The sequence below is a fragment of the Dipodomys spectabilis genome, unplaced genomic scaffold, assembly GCF_019054845.1.
Source record: "Dipodomys spectabilis isolate Male_0828 unplaced genomic scaffold, ASM1905484v1 ptg000017l, whole genome shotgun sequence".
NCBI classification, from domain to species: Eukaryota; Metazoa; Chordata; class Mammalia; order Rodentia; family Heteromyidae; genus Dipodomys; species Dipodomys spectabilis.
The window spans coordinates 15,941,362-15,961,452 of NW_024870694.1; the positions used below are offsets into that span (position 1 = coordinate 15,941,362).

At 36.0% G+C, this 20,091-nt stretch overlaps 1 protein-coding gene across 4 annotated transcripts in view; it reads right to left on the reverse strand.

Moving 5' to 3' along the window:
- Tp63 (tumor protein p63) overlaps positions 1–20,091 on the reverse strand; it is a 211,521-nt gene that overhangs the window by 118,775 nt on the left and 72,655 nt on the right. For 3 of the 4 annotated variants that reach the window (XM_042669700.1, XM_042669732.1, XM_042669724.1), the window contains exons 2-3: positions 19,175–19,303; positions 18,307–18,439 (exon numbers count right to left, since the gene is read on the reverse strand). In XM_042669700.1, coding sequence (XP_042525634.1) covers positions 18,307–18,439; positions 19,175–19,303 — 262 coding nt within the window. Of the gene's footprint in view, positions 1–18,306; positions 18,440–19,174; positions 19,304–20,091 lie in introns of those variants that run through there. The other variant, XM_042669742.1, reaches the window with a different exon arrangement.

A 20,091-nucleotide genomic window follows, 5' to 3' on the forward strand; every position in this document is an offset into this window, starting at 1 on the left:
CACTATGCACAGTGCTCAGCATGCTCAGATAATTTCCACATTAGCCAAGAGCCAGTATCTCCCACTCAAACAAACCTGTATTAAGTCACAGTGGTACTAACACTACCTGTACACAAGTCTGTACAACTCTTCAACTAAGCAGGTCTAAAAGTGTGTGTGGAACTTTGTTGAGGAGAAGGCAAACATCAGTAATCAGAAAAGTAAGTAATCTTCAAGGCCAACTAGTTGATTAATGTTAGAAATTCCGTCACCCTGGCCAGTTGCCCATGGCTCATGCCCATAATCCAGCACTCAGGAGGCTGACGTTTGAGGATCCTGGTTCAAAGCCAGACAAAGCAGAAAAGTCCATGAGACTCTAATCTCCAATTAACTACCAGAAAACCAGAAGTGGTTCTGTGGCTTAAAGTGGTGGAACACTAGCTCTGAGTGAAAAACCTCAGGGATAGTGCCCAGGCCCTCCGTTTCAACCAGATGACAGTCTGGAAATTAAAAAAAAAAATTCCTTCACCCAAGCCAGGTTCAGATGGCTCACATCTGTAATATTAGCTACTCAGGAGGCTGAGATCTGAGGATCAGAGTTCAAAGCCAACCAGTTAGAAAAATCTGTGAGATGCTTATCTCTAATTATCCACTAAAACGCCCAAAGTGGAGCTACTATGGTTCACAGGGTAGAGTGATAGCCTTCAGCAAAAAGCTAAGAGAAAGTGTCTAGGACCCGAGTTCAAGCTTCAGTGCTGGTACAAAACAAAACACCATCATCATCATTTCTCCACTCCCCTCCCGTTTTGTAGTTCTGGGGATAGAATTCAGGCCTTTCTGAAGCTCAAGCCTTGAGTTCTGTGTTTCATTGTAACTGTTACTGTCAAGTAAAACAACATGATATATTTTTAAAGAAAATGTGTCTTTCAGATCTTAATTTTTTAACTTGAGCTTCAGAACAAGTACCATATTTTCATTTGTTTCATGTTAGTATAAAATATTATGAGGACCTTTTATTTAGTTATACACATTTCCTTGCATGGTAATGGAATTAAGTGGCTTTGAATAACAAATAATTAACCCCAAAGATAGAATAGTGTTAGGTACACATCGCTTGTTGTCAGGAAGATCATGAAATAATTTTTTAAGCTGTAGAGAGTTATGCAAGAAGAAAGTTTTTATTTATTTCCAGAAAATAGGTTATATTTTTAAACCCTTCCTGCAATTAGCTTTGGTTCATTCAAATGGAAACCTCTGACATATTACATGATTTATAAAATGGAAGTGACTCACTGATTTCAAGAAAAAACTTGTAACATTAAACATTTTGCCCTGCCTAACAATCTGGAATAATAACTTGGACTATCCTTCTCTAATTTGCATAATCTCAGAGAAAAAGAAGAAAAAAAATAACATCCTTCTAGGCACAATGCTTTTCTGACAATTGCCTAAATGGCTACACTTTTGCTGCTTAATTGTATTGTTTAATAGATGTCAAAGAAGCACCTTAGATGAATATTTACTCACTCCAGATGAACATGAAAGCAATAGATAACATATGAGACTAACATGAAATCTAACAACAATGTCCAGCAAGCATTAGAGGGGCTGTGTCTAGTTTGCAATCTCATTTCAAGACAATGTGGATAGTGCACATACTATTAATGTCTGTTAGCCCTTGTGTTCAACTCCAGCCCCAGAGCAGATGTGCGAAATGTAGAAATCTCAGAGCCACTACTTTTTTGTAGGAGTTAACAGATTTATTAAAGGGGACTATGAATCCCCAAAGCATTCATCAAACAAGTTCTAACCCTATGGGCTTTGTAATATCTTTAATAGAAGAGAAAAATATGACTTCTGCTTCCATGGAGCTGGGAGCCTGCTGAGAAATCTGCTAGGATTTATGAATCAGTCTGTGATTCACTACTGGATGATTATCAATGGTGATACATTTTCATCTTTTAAAAAAACACCTTCATCCAAATTGAATACATAAATTGAGTTATCAAATTAGATACTGTGTCTTAAATTTGGGGGAAAATTAGCATTAAAATAAGGATTTTTTTGTGTTTCTAATAAGATTTTGTTGAACATGAGTGACAAGGAGTTGAAGAGACATAATTGGCCAAGAGGGCCTCTTGGAAATATGTTTACATTCTGATACTAGCAGAAAATGAAATAGTTCCATTGTTCTTTTAATATTTTTCTTCTAGAGTATATAAACTATTATGATACCTATTATGATCTATTATTTATTGTGATTATATCCTTATTCAAAGACAATATTGCCATCTACTTAATTATGAACAAATAATTATTTGTTTGAAATAAATATCAAATAAGACAAAAAAGTAAGGCTAAGCATAGCACAAAATTTCTAATCTCAACAGAAGATAATGTTGAGTAACAGAAATAAATCACTATATATATATATATTATTGCTTCATTATCCAATATTCTCCACAGGAGTAAGCATTAATAACATTTAGTAAAATAAAATTATCTTACATTACTTTGTGTCTACTCATATGCATATGCTAGTACTGGGGCTTGAACTCAGGGCTGGGCACTCTCCCTTAGCCTTATTGCTGAAGGCTGACATTCTACCACTTGGGCCCACTTGTAGTTTTTTACTGATTGATTGAAGATAAGACTGTAGAATTTTTCTGACTGGGTTGGCTTTAAACTGCTATCCTCAGATCTCAGCCTGGCAAGTAGCTAAGATTAGAGACATGGGCAACTGGTGTCTGGCTGAGATGCTTATTGAGGCAAAGCATGATTCTTAGCACTTTGCATACATGGACTAATTTAACATATCAGCCTAGGAGGAAAGTGTTGTTAAAATTCACATTTTATAGATGAAAAAGAAGAATTTGCCTGATATCACACAAGTAGTAAGTGATAGAATTGGACATTGGCCAGATCTTCTGCAGAAACATTAACTTGCTTTCCTGCTGACTTCCAGATAAAACTTCTCCATCCATTGCTATGGCTACCTACACGTATGTATCTGATATTAACTGGGAAATTGTAACTCTCCTAGTTGTTTTGGTTTTATTTTGTTTTATGGCCCTGTGCTCTATCTGCTATGTGTCCTTAAATCAGTAGACAAAATTTCAAAATGACAATCACAGGTCACTATCAAATATACATTCGGAACAAGCTCTTGTCACAAACTAATGTTACATCAATCATCTCCAGTGACAACCCTATGTACATTTGGGTGATATTATGTCATAGGTAGTTCTAATGCCAATGAGAAATTTTGGATGCTCTGTTAGAATTACGTATGATAAAGAAGGAAAGCAATTGTTTGATAATAGTATTTAACTTTAAAATCACTTTTTACTACTCATTGTTAAGAATTTTGGAGCAAGTTTATTAATAAGATTGCAAAAAGAGCAATTTCAGCTCACAGCTGGTGCTCTAACACCTGAGCTATACCACCAGTTTGGCAAAGAACATTTTTCAAAAATAATTTGCCAGAAGTAGAGGTGAGTCTCAAACTGGTAGAGCTCTAGCTTTGACCAAAAGAGCTCATGGACAGCGCCCAGGCCCCCAATTCAAGACCCATAACTGACAAAAAGTAACCTGAATAATTTGCCCCTATCATTATTTGTAATTTGAAATATTTGGCAACAAATATCTAATAATAGAATTAACACTGTTTCACAAATAAAGAGGAATTGGAACTGGAGGCTAGCAAACCATTGTAACATCAACACAAAGCCACCTCTTGGCTTGTATTTATTTAAAATATCCCATGTGTTCAACAAATGACCTAACAAAAAGTGAGTCTTAAAGAAAAGATACCATTTATTGAACAAGCTATTGTCATAACTATTTATACTTACGATCTCATACTAATGTCAGTTTTAGAAAAGAGGAGAGAGGAGAGGAAGAGGACAGAAGAAGGGGAAGAAAGAGGAAATGGGAAGAAAGTGAAGGAAAGGGAAGGAAGGGAAGAGAGGAGAAGGTAGAGAGAGAGGGGAGAGAAAAGAGAGAAGGAAAAGACTCGAAAGTTCAGTAATAATTAGTTATTCCTGTATCCAAGGTATTTGAACACACCGTGGAGTAGGTAGCCTCTAAAATAAATCTCTAATATTAAATGTTTTTGTATATTGGCATTACTATACAAAACTTAATATTTATGGTTATTCTTAAAAGAAAAATCTCTCTCATCTAGATTGAACCATCAATTACCTGGGCTATTTTGTGAGTGATCAAACACCGGAGAGAGAATGTGTGACATGCACCAGGTCACATGTAAATAGAAAATCCCTGGCCAGAATCTAAGTTCCAGAGCTTCTACACAGCTCCTTCTTCTCTGTACCACAATCTGCCTATGAAGACATAGAATCTGCATATATTGTGAGATAATTGAGGCATATGATAATAGTTTTTATTGGCTTTTGGACCATTTCATTTCCCAGGGTGTGTCCTATATCAAGGCTTATATTTTTCAAGTATGTACTAATTATGACTTGAATTTCTTAATGAGTACAGTTCATTTTACGGTGTTGCTGCAGAAGGAGAGATAGAAAGGAAAACTAAGCTTCAGATTGATTCAAATGATTCTGAGATTGTTTTTTCCAAAATAGAATTCAACAAATAAAATGCCCATTTCATCCTGAATTGCCACTCAAGTTTTAAACAGAGAATGAAAAAAACTCAGCTTATTTCATATTGAATGGGATCCTATTTCCATAAATTGAGAAACAGATATACTTTCATTGTTTTTCCTTATCAAATAAAAGTTACAAAAATAGCCCTAATTAGGCTCTATATATAATCAAAATAAGAAAATGTTCATCCCAAACTGGATAAACAATTGGCTCAGAAAAATCATCCAGGCAGCTCAATTATTGCTTATGATGTTGTATACACTGAAGATAAGTTTTTGAAGCATAAAACTCATGATTACTAAACTTTTCAGCATAGATTAAGAAAGTGGGGTGTCTGTGTGCGTTCATGTATGCGTGCATGCGTGCATGCTTGTGTGTGTGTGTGTGTGTGTGTGTGTGTGTGTGTGTGTGTGTGGCACTCTACCACATGAACTACAACTTCACTTCTGATGAACCATTTGTATACAATTTATTAATGCAAGACTGAGTATATGGCAACTTATTTGTACCTGTGGGATTTATATCTTTTGCTGCACATTCATTTATTAATCAAAATCTAACAGTAAAGACAGCATATACTTACTATTTTTCATAAAATCACTTTATGCAACCAGAGAGAAGGATTGAAAAGGTGTGTAACAACAAGAACAAGAACAGGTTACATCAAGAGAATCTTAATCCCTGTCACCCAAAGGGGGAAAAATACACAACCAAGAAAATAAACACTCTTTCAAAGGAAAGAGAGATACAATTTCGTTTGGATTTTGTTGTTCAAAGTGATAGGTAAGTCTGTGCATGAAAAAACAACAACAACAACAAAGAACATATTGTCCTTCCAGGAGAAAACATTCTACAATTTACTGATCATCCATTTAATTGGGCAAAAGTGACTTGTCAGTTTACTGGACAAAAGTGTTTGCGTTTACATGTCACTTTCCCAAGTGTGAGATCTTTTATTAATAGTAAACAATTGTTGGTTAAAGAAAGCACATCTTGTTCAAAAAAAAAAAAATCAAAGAGATTGTGTGTGTGCGTGTGTGCACACAGGCTCACGCACGCACAAATGTTCAACCACTGTTTTTAAAGCATGATTTATGTTTTAGAGGTTTAGTTCCAGAAGAAATCTCAATGAAGAGATCAGCTACAGAAAGACATTCCAGCGAACTGGTTAGGCAAGTAGTTGTTTTGAAGGAACACTGCCTGAGGCTCCAAGGAGATACAGGCAGCTTCAGAGAAGCGAGTAAGAGCAACAGAAGTTAGGTACTTCTGCCTTCAGCAAGCCAGACAGTGTTCATATTTATGACTAATCTTTATTAGGGCAATTGTTGCCGCCCACTCTGCCTCCACAAAAGATTCTGATTAGGAACCAATCATTTTCCCAGAGAGAGAAAAAAATACTGCTTTCGTAGTTGGGATTTTTGTAATATGCCTGTTCCCTCCCCTCATACACCAAGAATAAATAGAAAAGAGATACATCATCCCAAACTCTTTAGATCCTATGCCACATGAGGACTGCTTAGAAGACATGTTGTGTTACGTTTCCTGACAGTGGCATTGGTATATGCGCCCTTTCATAAATACCTCTTGACAGCTCGCCTAGGCATTGTATGGAAGTATGTAGGGAGTCTTAAAAAGATATAATTCAAAAGCTAGGAAGTGACATTCATCATTACCAAGTGCAAGAGGCTGAGCACTCACTCATGTAGACCAACTCCATGCTCTTTTCTATAAGGACCAGAGGGAGAGATAGCCTGTTTATCAATGTAAAACCAATTAGCACCAGCAGGGTAGAATCTGGAAAAAGCTCAAACTCCCAGTCTTTTGTTGTTGTTGTTGTTTCCTTGCTGTTGTTGTTTAATCAGATTTCATGATTCCTAAAGTTGGAGTGTCATTAAAATTCAGGGATGTTCTCTTTACCTGACTTATACAACTGTGATCCCTCTGTACATCACCTTTCTAATAACAGTGGAAAATTTTTGTTTTAAAAAATGCAGGAGACAGCAAGGCACTAGTGGCTCACTCCTGTAATCCTAGCTACTCACAAAGTTGAGGTCCTGAGGACCACAGTTTGAAGCCGGCTGGGGCAGAAAAACTCATGAAAATCTTATCTCCAGTCACTAGCTAAAATCCATGTGGTAGCATGGAACAAACTAAGACTTGAGGGCTGGGAAGGTGGCTCAGTGGTAGAGCGCTTGCCTTGCATGCATGAGGCCGTGGGTTCGACTCCTCAGCACCACATAAGCAAAAAGAAAAAAAGCCGGAAGTGGTGCTGTGGCTCAAGTGGTAAAGCGCTAGCCTTGAGCTGAAGAGCTGAGGGACAGTGCCCAGGCCCAGAGTTCAGGCCCCACGACCGAACTAAAAAAAAACTAAGAGTTGAGTGGAAAAAAAAAAAACTAAGCAAGAGTACAAAGCTCTGAGTTCAAGCCCCAGTACTGACACAAAAGAAAAAAAAATTGAAGGAGGCATAAAGCCCCAAGTGGAAAAGTCTGTTTCCTTTCCATGTCAAAGAACTACCAGAGAGTTGAATCTTATAAATAACTTATTAATTCCAAAATCTGAAGGAAAAAGAGATAACACAGAAGGATATCTCTGTGTTAATCATTCATAAAACGGAATCTTTCCTTTCCCAGAATCTTTTCCTTTTCTTTAATTATAGAGAGTTACTTTAAAAAGCCATGTTTTATAAGGCCATCTAGTTTTAATTTGAACAAAAGCAGGTAGCAACTTTCTCTGGAACAACGTGTACTCAACTCCTAGATAAAACACATGGTTTTTATTTTTAATGTTATTTCTATTTCATTACTCTGGGCTGGAGAGTTACAAAATTTCAGATGTTAAAGTAAAGGGTGTGCCGAGAAATGACTTAAACAATGTGAATTAAGAGCTCTCAGATTCTTGGGACAATGTTAAATAAACAAAATGAAGTTAGAATTGATTTGTTAAGCATATCAATGAATGTCTTTTCTATACACAAGAATAACTTTGTAGACAGAAGAGACAAGAAGGAAGCTTGCATCACTGTAGACAAGATACTCCTGTTTGGCACCAATTGTCTACAAGCAAACTGGTGGAAAGTCAAAGGAACCTCTTCAAAAAAGCTCCCAATGGGAGAAAAAAAGAATCGGAAATACATGTGTATATTTTCAATTTTTTCCTTTACCTGGCAATGTCTCCTATAATCTTTCTAATCAGACATAATATATACAGCTTCTGGGTTTATCAGCTTTGTTTCATATCCTTATTTGAATATCTTATTAGTATGGATCTACTTTTATAGTTAGTGACATACACAGCTGTATTCCAGATGAGACTTTACGCTAAGAAAGTTGGATATTGGTGGTTCACACCTGTAATCCTAGCTACTCTGAGGACTGAGATCTGAGGATCATGGTTCAAAGCCAGGAAAATCCCTGAGATTTCCAATTAATCACCAAAAAGCAGTTAAGTAGAACTGTAGCTCAAGTGGTAGAGTGTCAGCCTTGAGCAGAGAAGTACCCATAATCTGAGTTCAAGCCCTAGTACCAGCACCAAAACAAAACAACAAACAGACTAAGAGAATACTCGTTTTCTGTTCCTACTCCAAAAATTAGCACCCAGCCTATGTTGGAAAAGAAAAATTGGACAATAAATATTGCCTTATATGAAAAGTCTTCCAAGGCAACTTCCAAAATGCCTAATTTATTGACAAATAAGTACAAGAGAGTGTGGAGTTTGAAATCATTCACTCCTGTTGACACCGCTGTATCTCCAGTTATTTTCCTGTCTTAATATCTGGGACAATAAGTGTGTACCACTAGGCCTAATTTTAACTTTTAATTTATAAATTTCACAATGTAGTAAATCCTTAAGTTTTTTTATATATAAGCATTAGAAATATCCATTGTAGAGACTGGTGTATGTTTCTTCTCTATCAGATTAGCTGTATACCTTCAGGCCGGTCATTCTTCATCTATCAATTTATATATGAAATGATTGTCTCAGTGGCCCTATCAACTCCAGAATAATCTTGAAAATGTGTGAAGAGATATTGGTCTTCTTTCCATCCAATTTATGATTCTAGATCTGGAGTGATATTTAGTGTTGATGTTGCTCACCCTGAGACCATATTGTAAGAACTGTTGAATTAAACTATATAGGAGTCTATGCATCTCTGACTTTATTATTATGCTAAGATTCTAACCCAGGTACATATGCATTTCTAATTACAAATTTTCTTAACCATTAGACTGGAAAAGAGAACATTAAATTAAGATCACTCAATGATAGTTTTTTGTTTTGTTTTGGTCAGTCATGGGGCCTGAACTCTGGGTCTGGGTGCTGTCCTTCAGCTCTTCAGCTCAAGGCTAGCGCTTTACCATTTGAGCCACAGAGCCACTTCCGGCTTTTTCTGCTTCTGTGGTGCTGAGGAATCGAACCAAAGGCCTCATGTATGTAAGGCAAGCACTCTACCACTGAGCCACCTTCCCACACCCCCAAATATTTTTTAAGTATAAGTTTGTTTTGTTAATTCTATGAGACCTGAACCAACACTGATTATCTTGGTTTCCAAAAGAAATTTGTCTACTTCAAACCACTGATTATCATATAAAGAAAATTCACTTTTCTCATGTTTCATATAGAAAAGGATAGTCAATGTTTTATGAAATGCTATCCTATCTTCAAATACTATCAGATTTTAAAATTAGGAAATACCAAAATGATAAATCTATTCAAATTTCTTTTTTCTTCTTGCATCAGGAATGTATATTGTTCTACTTGTGATTAATACTTCAATGTCTTCACACATGTCACATGCCCACTTCCAGTGAGACTTGGGCCCAGGCAGGTACATACATGGTAGCTGCTTCAGATGCTGTATTTAAATTATCAAAATTGTTCTCCTACTGTATGCTATTAGGACAATTAGCTTCATTTTGTGAATGGAGAAACGGAGGCTCTGAAACAATCTAATTTTTCTAAGGTCATCCAAATAATTAATGATGAAGACGGAATCAAATATAGATAGGTTGGCCATGTACCTCCAGAACCTGAACACTTTATCCTACTTTTCATAACAGGTGGAGAAGCAGGTTTAGAGAATTTAAGATGTTGTGGCTTAGCCCTGACCTACTTGCAAACTTTATGAGAAATGTTGGAGAAGTATTCGAATTGGATCTTGGTTTTCTATCTTCAAGGCTGGACTCTAGAGTATTCTTAAAAATTTTTATGTATAACATTCTACAGTTTTCTATCTTTTGTAGATGGAAATTTTATTTTCTTGCCAAACAAAAGCTAAGGTGACTAACAGGAAAGAAATCATGTGCGTTTTAACCAGCATGCTAGGATTTCAACCTGATCAGTGTTTGAGAGGACACAAGGTCAGAATCAGCTCCCGTGTTTCGGGCGGCAATCCCCTGGTGTTGATCTGCCCTCTTCAACTTTGTCATTCCAAATGCATACATGCTGAGCACAGTGGCTTAAGTAACATTACTGAGGTTACACCAGAGACAGGTGTTAAGGGAACTATTTCCCTGGGGGCTATCAATTCTAACTCTCCCTTCTCAAAAAAAAAAAAAATGCGGGAGCAAAGAAGGAAAAGCGGTTCTTTTCAGATTAAACACAGAGACAGCAAACACCTTGCCCTAGGCAATACATTTTCTGCCAGTGTGTGCAGTAGTATACCCAAACACCAAGCCAAAAGCAAACAGCCCCTTTTTGTAAAGGAAGAACTGTCACCTGTCAAGTGATATTTGTGAATTTTGAGAGAAGAAAAAGAAAACCTCTTCCCTTGTTTTATTAAGCAGCCTGTTTGTTCAAGGTTAGAAATGCATACTTGGGTTTAAGGTAAAGTCTCTGAATTGGCTCTCTTGAACAAAGTGATACTTTCTCATTGGCTATGCTACACAAAGAAGAGAATAGAGTCTGCTCTTATTGGGACACCTGAATTAGTCTAAACCGAGTCTACAGTGAGCTACCTCCTAAACAATGCTGGTAATTACAACTCCATTTTATAAAAATGAAAGCAATATCTTACCATGTGGAATGTGTTTTCTTGTTTGTATGTTTTTATATTCCTAGAATGAATAAACTCTACATTAGACAAATTGCATCTGAATGATTTTTAAAATGATAATAACCAAGGGTTAAGAATCTTAAGGCAAGAGCTAGAAGAAGTTAGGTGCCTGCCAGGGGCTTATGCTTATAAACCTAGCTATTCAGGAGGATGAGATCTGAGACTCATGCTTTGAAGCTAGCCTGGGAAGAAGTCCCTGAGACTCTCAGTTCCAATTAACCACCAAAAAGCTGAAAACGGAGGTATGGCTAAAGTGGCAGAGTCCTAGCCTTGAGCAACAAAGCTCAGGAAAACTAACCAGGCCCTGAGTTTAAGCCTCAGGACAGGCACATTAAAAGAAAAAAGAAATTCTAGAAGAAAAGGAAAAAAATGCTATCCCTCTGCCTTTTCAAGGACTATTCTAGGAGAAAGATTGGAAATATAGTTGGAAATACTGATTTTTCCACTACATCTTTCCTTATTTCATTATAATCTCAAATACATCAGTTCACCTCAAGACAAAGGTCTTCCAGTCTCCACTGCCTTCCTCATTTGTGGCCCAAACTACCACCCCTACCATTTTATTTCAATACAGCTTTAATTTCAGTCAAAGAGACTCTTTCATCTAGACATGCAAATAACCAAACTTACTTCAGTAACTTACAAGTATTTGCATTTTTTGAGACAAGATCTCACTATATGGCCCATGTTAGCCTCAAACTCACAACTCTTCTGATTCTGACTCCTTAGTTTTAGGATCATAGATTTGAAAGAAATATACCTGGCTAGTCTTTATGAATTTCAAAGAAGAGACACAGCTAAAACTGATGTCAATTTTGTAAACCCCCTTACACAGTGTGTGTATAAATAGACAGTAACATTAATGAAGGGGAAAATTAAGGAAAGTAAGTTGATAACAATATTGTTCATATCACCTTACCTAAAAATTATATCCTGTTAGAATTTAACATGAGAAAATAATGTGCTTCTAAGAATTATGAGTAGAACGTTTAAATTATGGTGTATTTTGGCAATGATATAAACATATTGATTGCTTGGGAGGTCAGTAAACAAACAGGTTGCTCAGAATATAAATGTGGTGTATATGTGGTTTATATACCATATACATATAATGGGATTATATATATATATGTATAAAATGGGATTTTATATATAATATACTATTATATATACCATACTATATTAAATGGAGTTTTTCTCACACATTAGAATAATATATCATTTTTTAAAGAAACGGAAATATTTAGAAAAAAAAATTTAAGTCAGACCTAGAGAGACCAAGGTTTTATGTTTTCCTTTATATATAGAAGCTAGAATTAGCTTACAAACTAATAAGTAAATACATTAGGTAGTATGCAAGTATATACAAGTATATTAACTAAACTATGGTAAATCCAAGAGAGAACTCCAAAACTTTGGAAAGGCAATGTCAAAGTTCAACAAAATGAACACCAGAAAACAGGCACTTGAAATGGCGGGGGAGGGCCCTAAAGGGAGGGACAGATGAATAAAGAGAAGTGGGGAGAAAGCAATGAAGACATTCAATGTCTATCCTACAACATTAAGGAAAGCGAGAAAAGGGGCAGTTTGGGAGGAACAGGGGAGGATGTCGAAGGGGGGACATTGATTAAGATGCATTGTATGTATTTATGTTTACTTATTTATTTTATTTATTTATTACCAGTCCTGGAGCTTGAACTCAGGTCCTGCGCTCTATCCCTGAGCCTTTTTGTGCTCCAGGCTAGTGCTCTGCCACTGGAGCCACAGGGCCATTTCCGGCTTTCTCTGAGTAGTTTATTCTGGCTTTGAACTGTGATCCTCTCTCAGCTTTCTGAGTAGCTAGGATTACAGGCATGAGGCACCAGCTCCTGGCTACATTTATGTATTTATGTACTGTCTTGTAAAACAGCAACTCCTTTGTATGGCTACTTAAAAATAATGAAATTTGTCGGACGTCGGGTGACTCATGCCTGTAATCCTAGCTACTAAGAAGGCTGAGATCTGAAGATCGGGGTTCAAAGCCAGCCCGGGCAAGAAAGTCTGTGAGACTCATCTCTTAACCACCAGAAAACCAGAAGTGGTGCTGTGTTTCAAGTGGTAGAGTGCTAGCCTTGAGCTGAAGAGCTGAGGGACAGTACCCAGGCCCAGAGTTCAAGCCCCATGACCAACCAAAAAAAAAAAAAAAAAGAAATTATTTGAAAAATCACATATTGTAAATTTTCTCTCTAACATAGCTTCAATGTGTTTCATAAAACTTTTAGAAAAAATGCAAAACAAACATTCTTAAGTATTATCAATCTTCAGGGATATACATCATTGTGGCAGTTATAAAGTTCTTTCTAATTTTATTTCAATAATCAGATAAATTTATTAATTGGTATTTTATAATAAAAGATAATACATATCCTTTTTAAGTTTTATTTTATTGTAAAGATGCTGTACAGAGGGAACTAGAAAACTAGAATAGACAATAATAAAAAAATAACAAGTTTTTATTTGACTATATTTTTATGTGTCAAGGACCTTGAATGAAATAAGTGAAAGAAATTGTCACAATTCTCTGAGGCTAGTAATTGCTGATATATTGATTTATACAGCCAAGGAAAGACAGATACTCAATTATTTTGATGTCATTTCATTAAAATTAATAAAGACCCAAGTCCAATTCAATGACCAATCTAATACTCTAATTCCAAAGCAAATCGTAAATGGTAAAGTCTTTATATTAAAAATAAGGTAGCCATCAACTTTTTAAAAGCCTTCTTATCAAACTTGTTTATACTGAATTCTAGTGATTTTCTGAATGACCATACAAGCACATAGCTGACACCAAGAGAACATGAAAACAAATAAGGGGATATGTAGGAGAATAGAGAAGAGCAAGCTTTTGATGTTAATGTACATCTCAAAAGTTTGGGAGATTAAGATATGTAGAAGATGATTGCTGCTGGTATAAAACCAGGATTCAGATCCTTTCCACTTTCTATAGCCCAGAGGAAGCATGCAGGGAAGAGGATTGAGTGTGTTTGTGTGACTCATATTATGGTATTATCGACTGGCATCTTGGGCTCTGACTGTAATTAAGTCAGCCAATGAAATTTGACATAAAATATACTCTGTCAATAGAATATATGCTTAACCTCTATACTAAAATACTAAACATCCTCAAATGAAAATTTGAAACAACTTGCAAAACAAATTATTTTGGCTCAATTTTCTTTTTTTTTTTTTTTTTTTTGGGGGGGGGGGTCTGGTCGTGGGGCCTGAACTCTGGGCCTGGGCTCTGTCTCTCAGCTCTTGAGCTCAAGGCTAGCGCTCTACCACTTAAGCCACAGCGCCACTTCCGGCTTTTTTCTTTTTGCTTATTTGGTGCTGAGGAATCGAACCCAGGGCCTCATGCATGCAAGACAAGCACTCTACCACTAAGCCACCTTCCCAGCCCCTTAACTCAATTTTCTAATACAAAGATATGTCTACAGGTGTGTTTCCCATCAAATTATATATGAGTCGGTGTGTGTGTGTGTGTCTGTGCTCGCGCGCGCGCGTGCATGTGCATGTATGTGTTGGCAATATACCTACAAGCATTAGCAGAGAGCAAAAGAAGATAGGAGGCATGGAAATAATATCTATAAAATACAAATCAACTTTAAATCCCACAAGTAAAAACTTTGGTCTGATTTGTGGTACTGCTTAGAAAATGTAAAACTTAGAAAAAATATCATTCTGATAAACTATGTATAGTTCCATATTTTTCTTGGTAATATCCAGTGAGAAGTATAGCATTGATGAAAACAAAGAGTACCAACATCAAGAAACAGCTTACTCAATAAAATAGGAACATATTGTCTTGATTTAATTACATTAACAGTTAAAAATAAAAATTACTACCGTGATTTAATTTTCAGTGCAAACATGTAATAGATATGATAACTATGAAACAAATGGTAAATAATGATAAATTAACATTACAGTAAGGCTTCATATTCTGTTTGAAGTGATCAAATATTGATTCTCAGTAGATTTGGGGGAAACATTAACACTGAGTTATTTAGGGAAAATGTAAAAAGAGATAAAATTAATAATAAAATAAATAAATTAAAATTAAATAATAGAAGTCAAATCATCTAAAAGACAAAAAAAGAATTGAGGGAACAAATGGGGGAAAAGTCCTCAAAATACCTCAAATATAATTACAAATTAAAATAAATAAAAATAAGTCAAATCATCTAAAAGATAGAATAAAGGAAAAAAGAATTGAAGAACTAAATAAATCCTAAAAATGCTGAAAATATAATTATGTTTTATGCAATTGAAAATATACCAATTAAAAAACAGAGACTGCCAGAAGAGAGATGTGATCTGAATATAGGTTGTGTAGGATAAATAACTTCAAATATAATGATAAAGATAGGTCAAAAGTAAAAGAATGGAGAAAAAAATATATATATACATACACCCTATGGAATTTTGCCCATCCATTGGAAAGAATTTTGTGATTTGAAGGGAAATGGACAAACCTAGGACAAATCATGTTAAGTGAAGTAATCCAGGCTCAGAGACAACACAAGTTTTCTCTCACATGTGGAAATTAGACCTAAAATATAACTATGCATAATAACATACACAAGGTTCAGTTGTTAATATTACCTCTTAAAGGTATGAAAGGCATATTTCATATGCTCAATCTGTATAAATATGAGAAATAAAGTAATATAGTAGTCAACAGAGTCAAAAACCAAGAAGGTTTTGGTAAAGATAGATTAAACTATGAATTTCTTTTGAGAAACTCTTTGTTGAGAAATTCTATTCACTCTACTATTTAAGGGAGCTTATTCTTAGTAACATTACAAATGTTTCTCTAATTCAAAAGACCCAGACTAAGTGTGGTAGCACACAAATATAACCCTAGCTACTCAGGAGGCAGAGGAGAAGGAAGATCAAAAGTTTGAGCAATGTTAGTAAGATAAAAAGACAAAACAAAAGGCCTGGAGACATGGATCAAGCAGTAACATTACTTGCGTAGCACCATGCAAGGCCCTGGAGTTAATACTGAGTGCTGCAATTAAAATGTCCTATTAGCAATGAAAGGCAAAACAATAAGATTGCCTGTCTTGATTAGTAAGGTAAACATTTATCAAGAATTACTAAAAATAAGATGAATTTCTCAATTTCAATATTTCTTTCCCTAATAATCTGACATGTCATCTCATATGCATTATAGAGTTGTATTTCTTGAAAAGTGAGAAAATACTGGGCTGAGATTCCAACATCCAATGTACATATCAAAAAGGAAAGTAAAATATGTACTGACTAAAGTTAGCAAGATTAACATGGAAGAAAATACACTATCAGGCAGTGAAAACAAAATAAAACAATATACTAAGTATTACAAATAAGGGAAACAAGGAAGCCTATGTTTCTTTGGATCTGGCTTACTTCACTTAATAGGATTTTTTCCAAATCTTTCCATTTCCTGAGAATGGGGTGATTTCTGATGGATGGATAGAATTCCATGTGTATGTATACCATATTTTCTTGATCCACTCATCCACTGAGGGGTATTTGGGTTGATTCCATGTCTTGACTATGGTAAATAATGATGCAGTGAACATAGTTGTGCTGGTAACTTTAGTGTGGCCTTGTTCGATAGCTCTAGCAGGGGATCACAATAACTCAATAGCTATGTACATTTAAACTTATAAAATGGTGCGAATCAAAATTAACTACAAGATATGGAAATAAGAGAGTTTTTTGTTTTTGTTTTTCTTCGTATACTCTATGCAGTTATTTTTTTGTTTACCCCCCTTGTCACTTTTTATTTCAATACCCTTTTTATTGTATGTAAGTTTATCTGATTTGGGGATGGGAAGGGGAATTACAGAAATGGTGAGACAAAACAAAGGCTAAACCATTGCAATAGTGATACTCACTAGATACTATGTTGGAGATGAACTTTACAACTTGAGGTGGGCGGGGGGGGGGGGGAGTGGGGGGGAAGTGGAGAGGAGGGAGAAAATGAGGGTGGCTAACACTGTTTGAAAAGAAATGAACTCCTTACCTTACTTATGTAATTGTAACTCCTCTATACATCACCTTTACAATAACAAAAGAACCACACAACTAGCTATCACAGGTTAAAAGCATTAGGGGCTGAAGAGGCTCTACTTCTTCAGAACACTCATTTCTACTATCCTGAGCAAGTCTTGTACTTTGTCAGTCCTGCATCTGAGGGCTATGGTACTCTAGGCCTTGCTGTGTAATTGTCACATGTAAATATATGGAATCTGAAGATATTAAGATAGTCCTAAGGCAAGGAAAGACCCTTGAAAAACTTTTGAAAAGCTAATTATGAATAATGCCAATTCTATTGAGACATAGAGTACATAACAGATAGGCAGGCTTGCTTATTAGGTGAAGTTCATTCTCAGTTTTTACTTCCTTTCAATACAGCCTGGAAGTAGAGCTGGCTCTGTTTTGTTTCCATTATTGTCAATGCCTCACTTAGCTTTTTCTGAATTCCTTTATGGGGACCTACTATGTGCTCTCAAGCACTAGGCATGATACAATATGACTCCCAACCCTTTAGCAGTCAGAGAAGCCTGGGCAGGAAATTCCATTGAATTCTTACGTTTAATTATTCTCCAATTACATAAAGCTGGAAATAGATCTGTGGCTAAAGTGGTAGAGTGCTAGCTTTGAGTGAAAAAGCTAAGGAACAGAACCCAGGCCACGAATTGAAGCTTCTGTACCAGCATAAAAAATAAATAAAAGGAAAGGCAACCCAACAGCACTATCTTGTGCATGGACACAGAAAATTTCATCTCAACAAAACATCTCAGAAAAGCATTTTTGCACCATCAACTATTGTCATTCTCTAGCATTTCCAGGAGGTACATAATATATGAGGTGTCAACACTTAAAAAACAGGAAACTTTAGAAATATTTATACTAGCCAGGTGCTGGTGGCTTATGCCTGTAATTCGAGCTACTCAGGAGGCTGAGATCTAAGGATTGTGATTCAAAGCCAGCCTGGGTACGAAAGTCCGAGAGACTCTTACCTCCAATAAACAAAACTGGAAGTGGTGCAGTGGCTCAAGTGGTAGAGTGCTAGCCTTGAGCTGAAGAGCTGAGGGACAGTGCCCAGGCCCAGGAAAAAAAAAAAAGACAAAACAGGAAACTGAAGCCTGAGGGAATGAGGGAATTAATGTCTCAGTGCTAAAGCCAAATGTCTTTTTAATGTACCAGGTAACCTTCATTCTTTATTACTAAGTACTTAAACCTGTGCATGTGCCTACTTCTTCCTTCTTCAGTAAATGAAATTTCAGAGAGAGGTGGTTTGCTACTTATGAAGCATTCTCTGTGTAGAGTAGAATTAAGTCCAGATTCTGTCCCTCTTTTACCTGGTAAACCCAAGTGAAGTGAGATTGGCATACAGAATAGAGATATAAAGAGTTATTTCCCTCCTCTTTGCCTACATATTACAGGAAGTTGAGGAAGATCTAGAACCCATAGACAACTACTAATCATTTCTCAGCAAACATAATGAACTTGCCAGTTCAGAGCCGATTGCCTTTGTATATGCCTTTAAGTACATAGCAGAATGGTGGATAGCATGGCCTACAGATGAAAGAGGAACCCCATTCTACTCACCCACATGGGATCACTGAGGTCTGAGTCTTGCATGCGGATACAGTCCATGCTAATTTCAATCTTGTTTGTTGCACCATTTTCTGATGGCTCATCCACAAAGTTCAAGTCAATGGGTTGAACTGAACATATAGGCCTGACAATCCCAAGGAAAGTATATTATTTATGAGACACTGGCACAAAGTAAAACACATTCACCCCATTGGTAAAAGGAACATGTTGTGCTTCAAAGATGACAAAACTCCTTAGTAGCTTAGAATCAGAAACTCCAAATTTGAATCCTGGCTGAACCCCTTTCTCAGATGGGTAATTTCAAGTTGCACATGTGTGGACCATGCTGGCTAAAAGGGAATCATGATAGCAATCTGAATTGCTGGGTAAGAATTGGAACAGAATGGATGGATTAAATATATAGTCTTTTCTACCTATCCTATAGGATTTTCAGGGCAATGATATTCTCTTCACCAACACCTTAATATATCCACTAATCCAAATCTAATAAAAGGGTAATAATAATTTCCTAAAAAGATAAAAAATATGCCCCCAAAATTTGATGTATGTCTTCAAAGTTCCAGGAATGGATTTATTTAAGTTATCAGAGAAACCCTAGGGACATTATTTCAACTTTGTCCATTCTAGAGTTCCCCAAATGATACTGCTTTTAATAACAATTATGGTTTGGTATAGGATGGTGGACAAATAACTACTGTATTTTGAACATAGACAATATTGGAGGCAATGAATTTTCTCCAACAACATTAACTAATTTCTGGTTCTAGAAAACAGAAAGCCCTAATATTTGACCATATTTGACCTCCATTTACCAATTATTAGTAGTTTTAGGTATATTTCTTGCTCTTTTGATACTTACTGTTCCAGAAAATCCCAGATATGCTGGAAAACCTCTGGACTGAGGAATTCACTTGTTTGTGTGCTCTGGGACATGGTGGATCGGTAATAACTTTCTTTCCAAGAGAAATGCGCTGGGGTTTCTATGAAACTTAAGAAGACAAAAAAAATGAAGCTATTATAATTTCTGTATTTATGATACTCAATGTTTAAATCAAACCATAGTCTATCAAGAAAACATCAAGTGAATCTATACAGTTATGCAGTTCTGTAGAGTACATTTTAACACTTGCACAACTGATATATTTCTTTAGGTAACACTATGAATCCCACTTTGCCACAAAGTCAGACAGACTTAGATGACTAAATAATCAAGTCTCCTATCAAAATACATATTTCCAAATTAATAATGTTGTTATTATGTGCTATTCTCTCACTATCCAACATCTGTGTTCTTCAGATTTCCAAAAGAAAATAAACATTTCCTCATTAAGCCTGACACCAAGTCTAACATTAAACCCATGTTATACATGTCTCAACTGATTAGCTGCCTGTTCTGCCTCCAGCAGTTAAGGAGTCAAATTATAAAACCGGAATGAGCTTGGAAAACTTAAATTTCAACCTCAGAGTAATCATAATAAATTTCTAGTTACTCACATTGGTGTGTTGAGGGGTGGGGGAGGTAATTCTTAATCAGAGTTTAGAATTCTGTAATAGACTAAGGAATAAACATTGAAACACTACAAATTAATATCATATCTGTTGGCTTTGTTCGTTGCTGGCTCCTCAAGTTACCTTCACTTGTCTTTTTCAACTTTGATCCCTACATATCGCAGGGGAATCCTGTTGAGCTCAGGTGAGACATTCTCCGAATTGGAACATTATCTGTGGAGATCCCACCCCCTAATTCTACCCTAGAATAAAATAAGCTAAACTCTG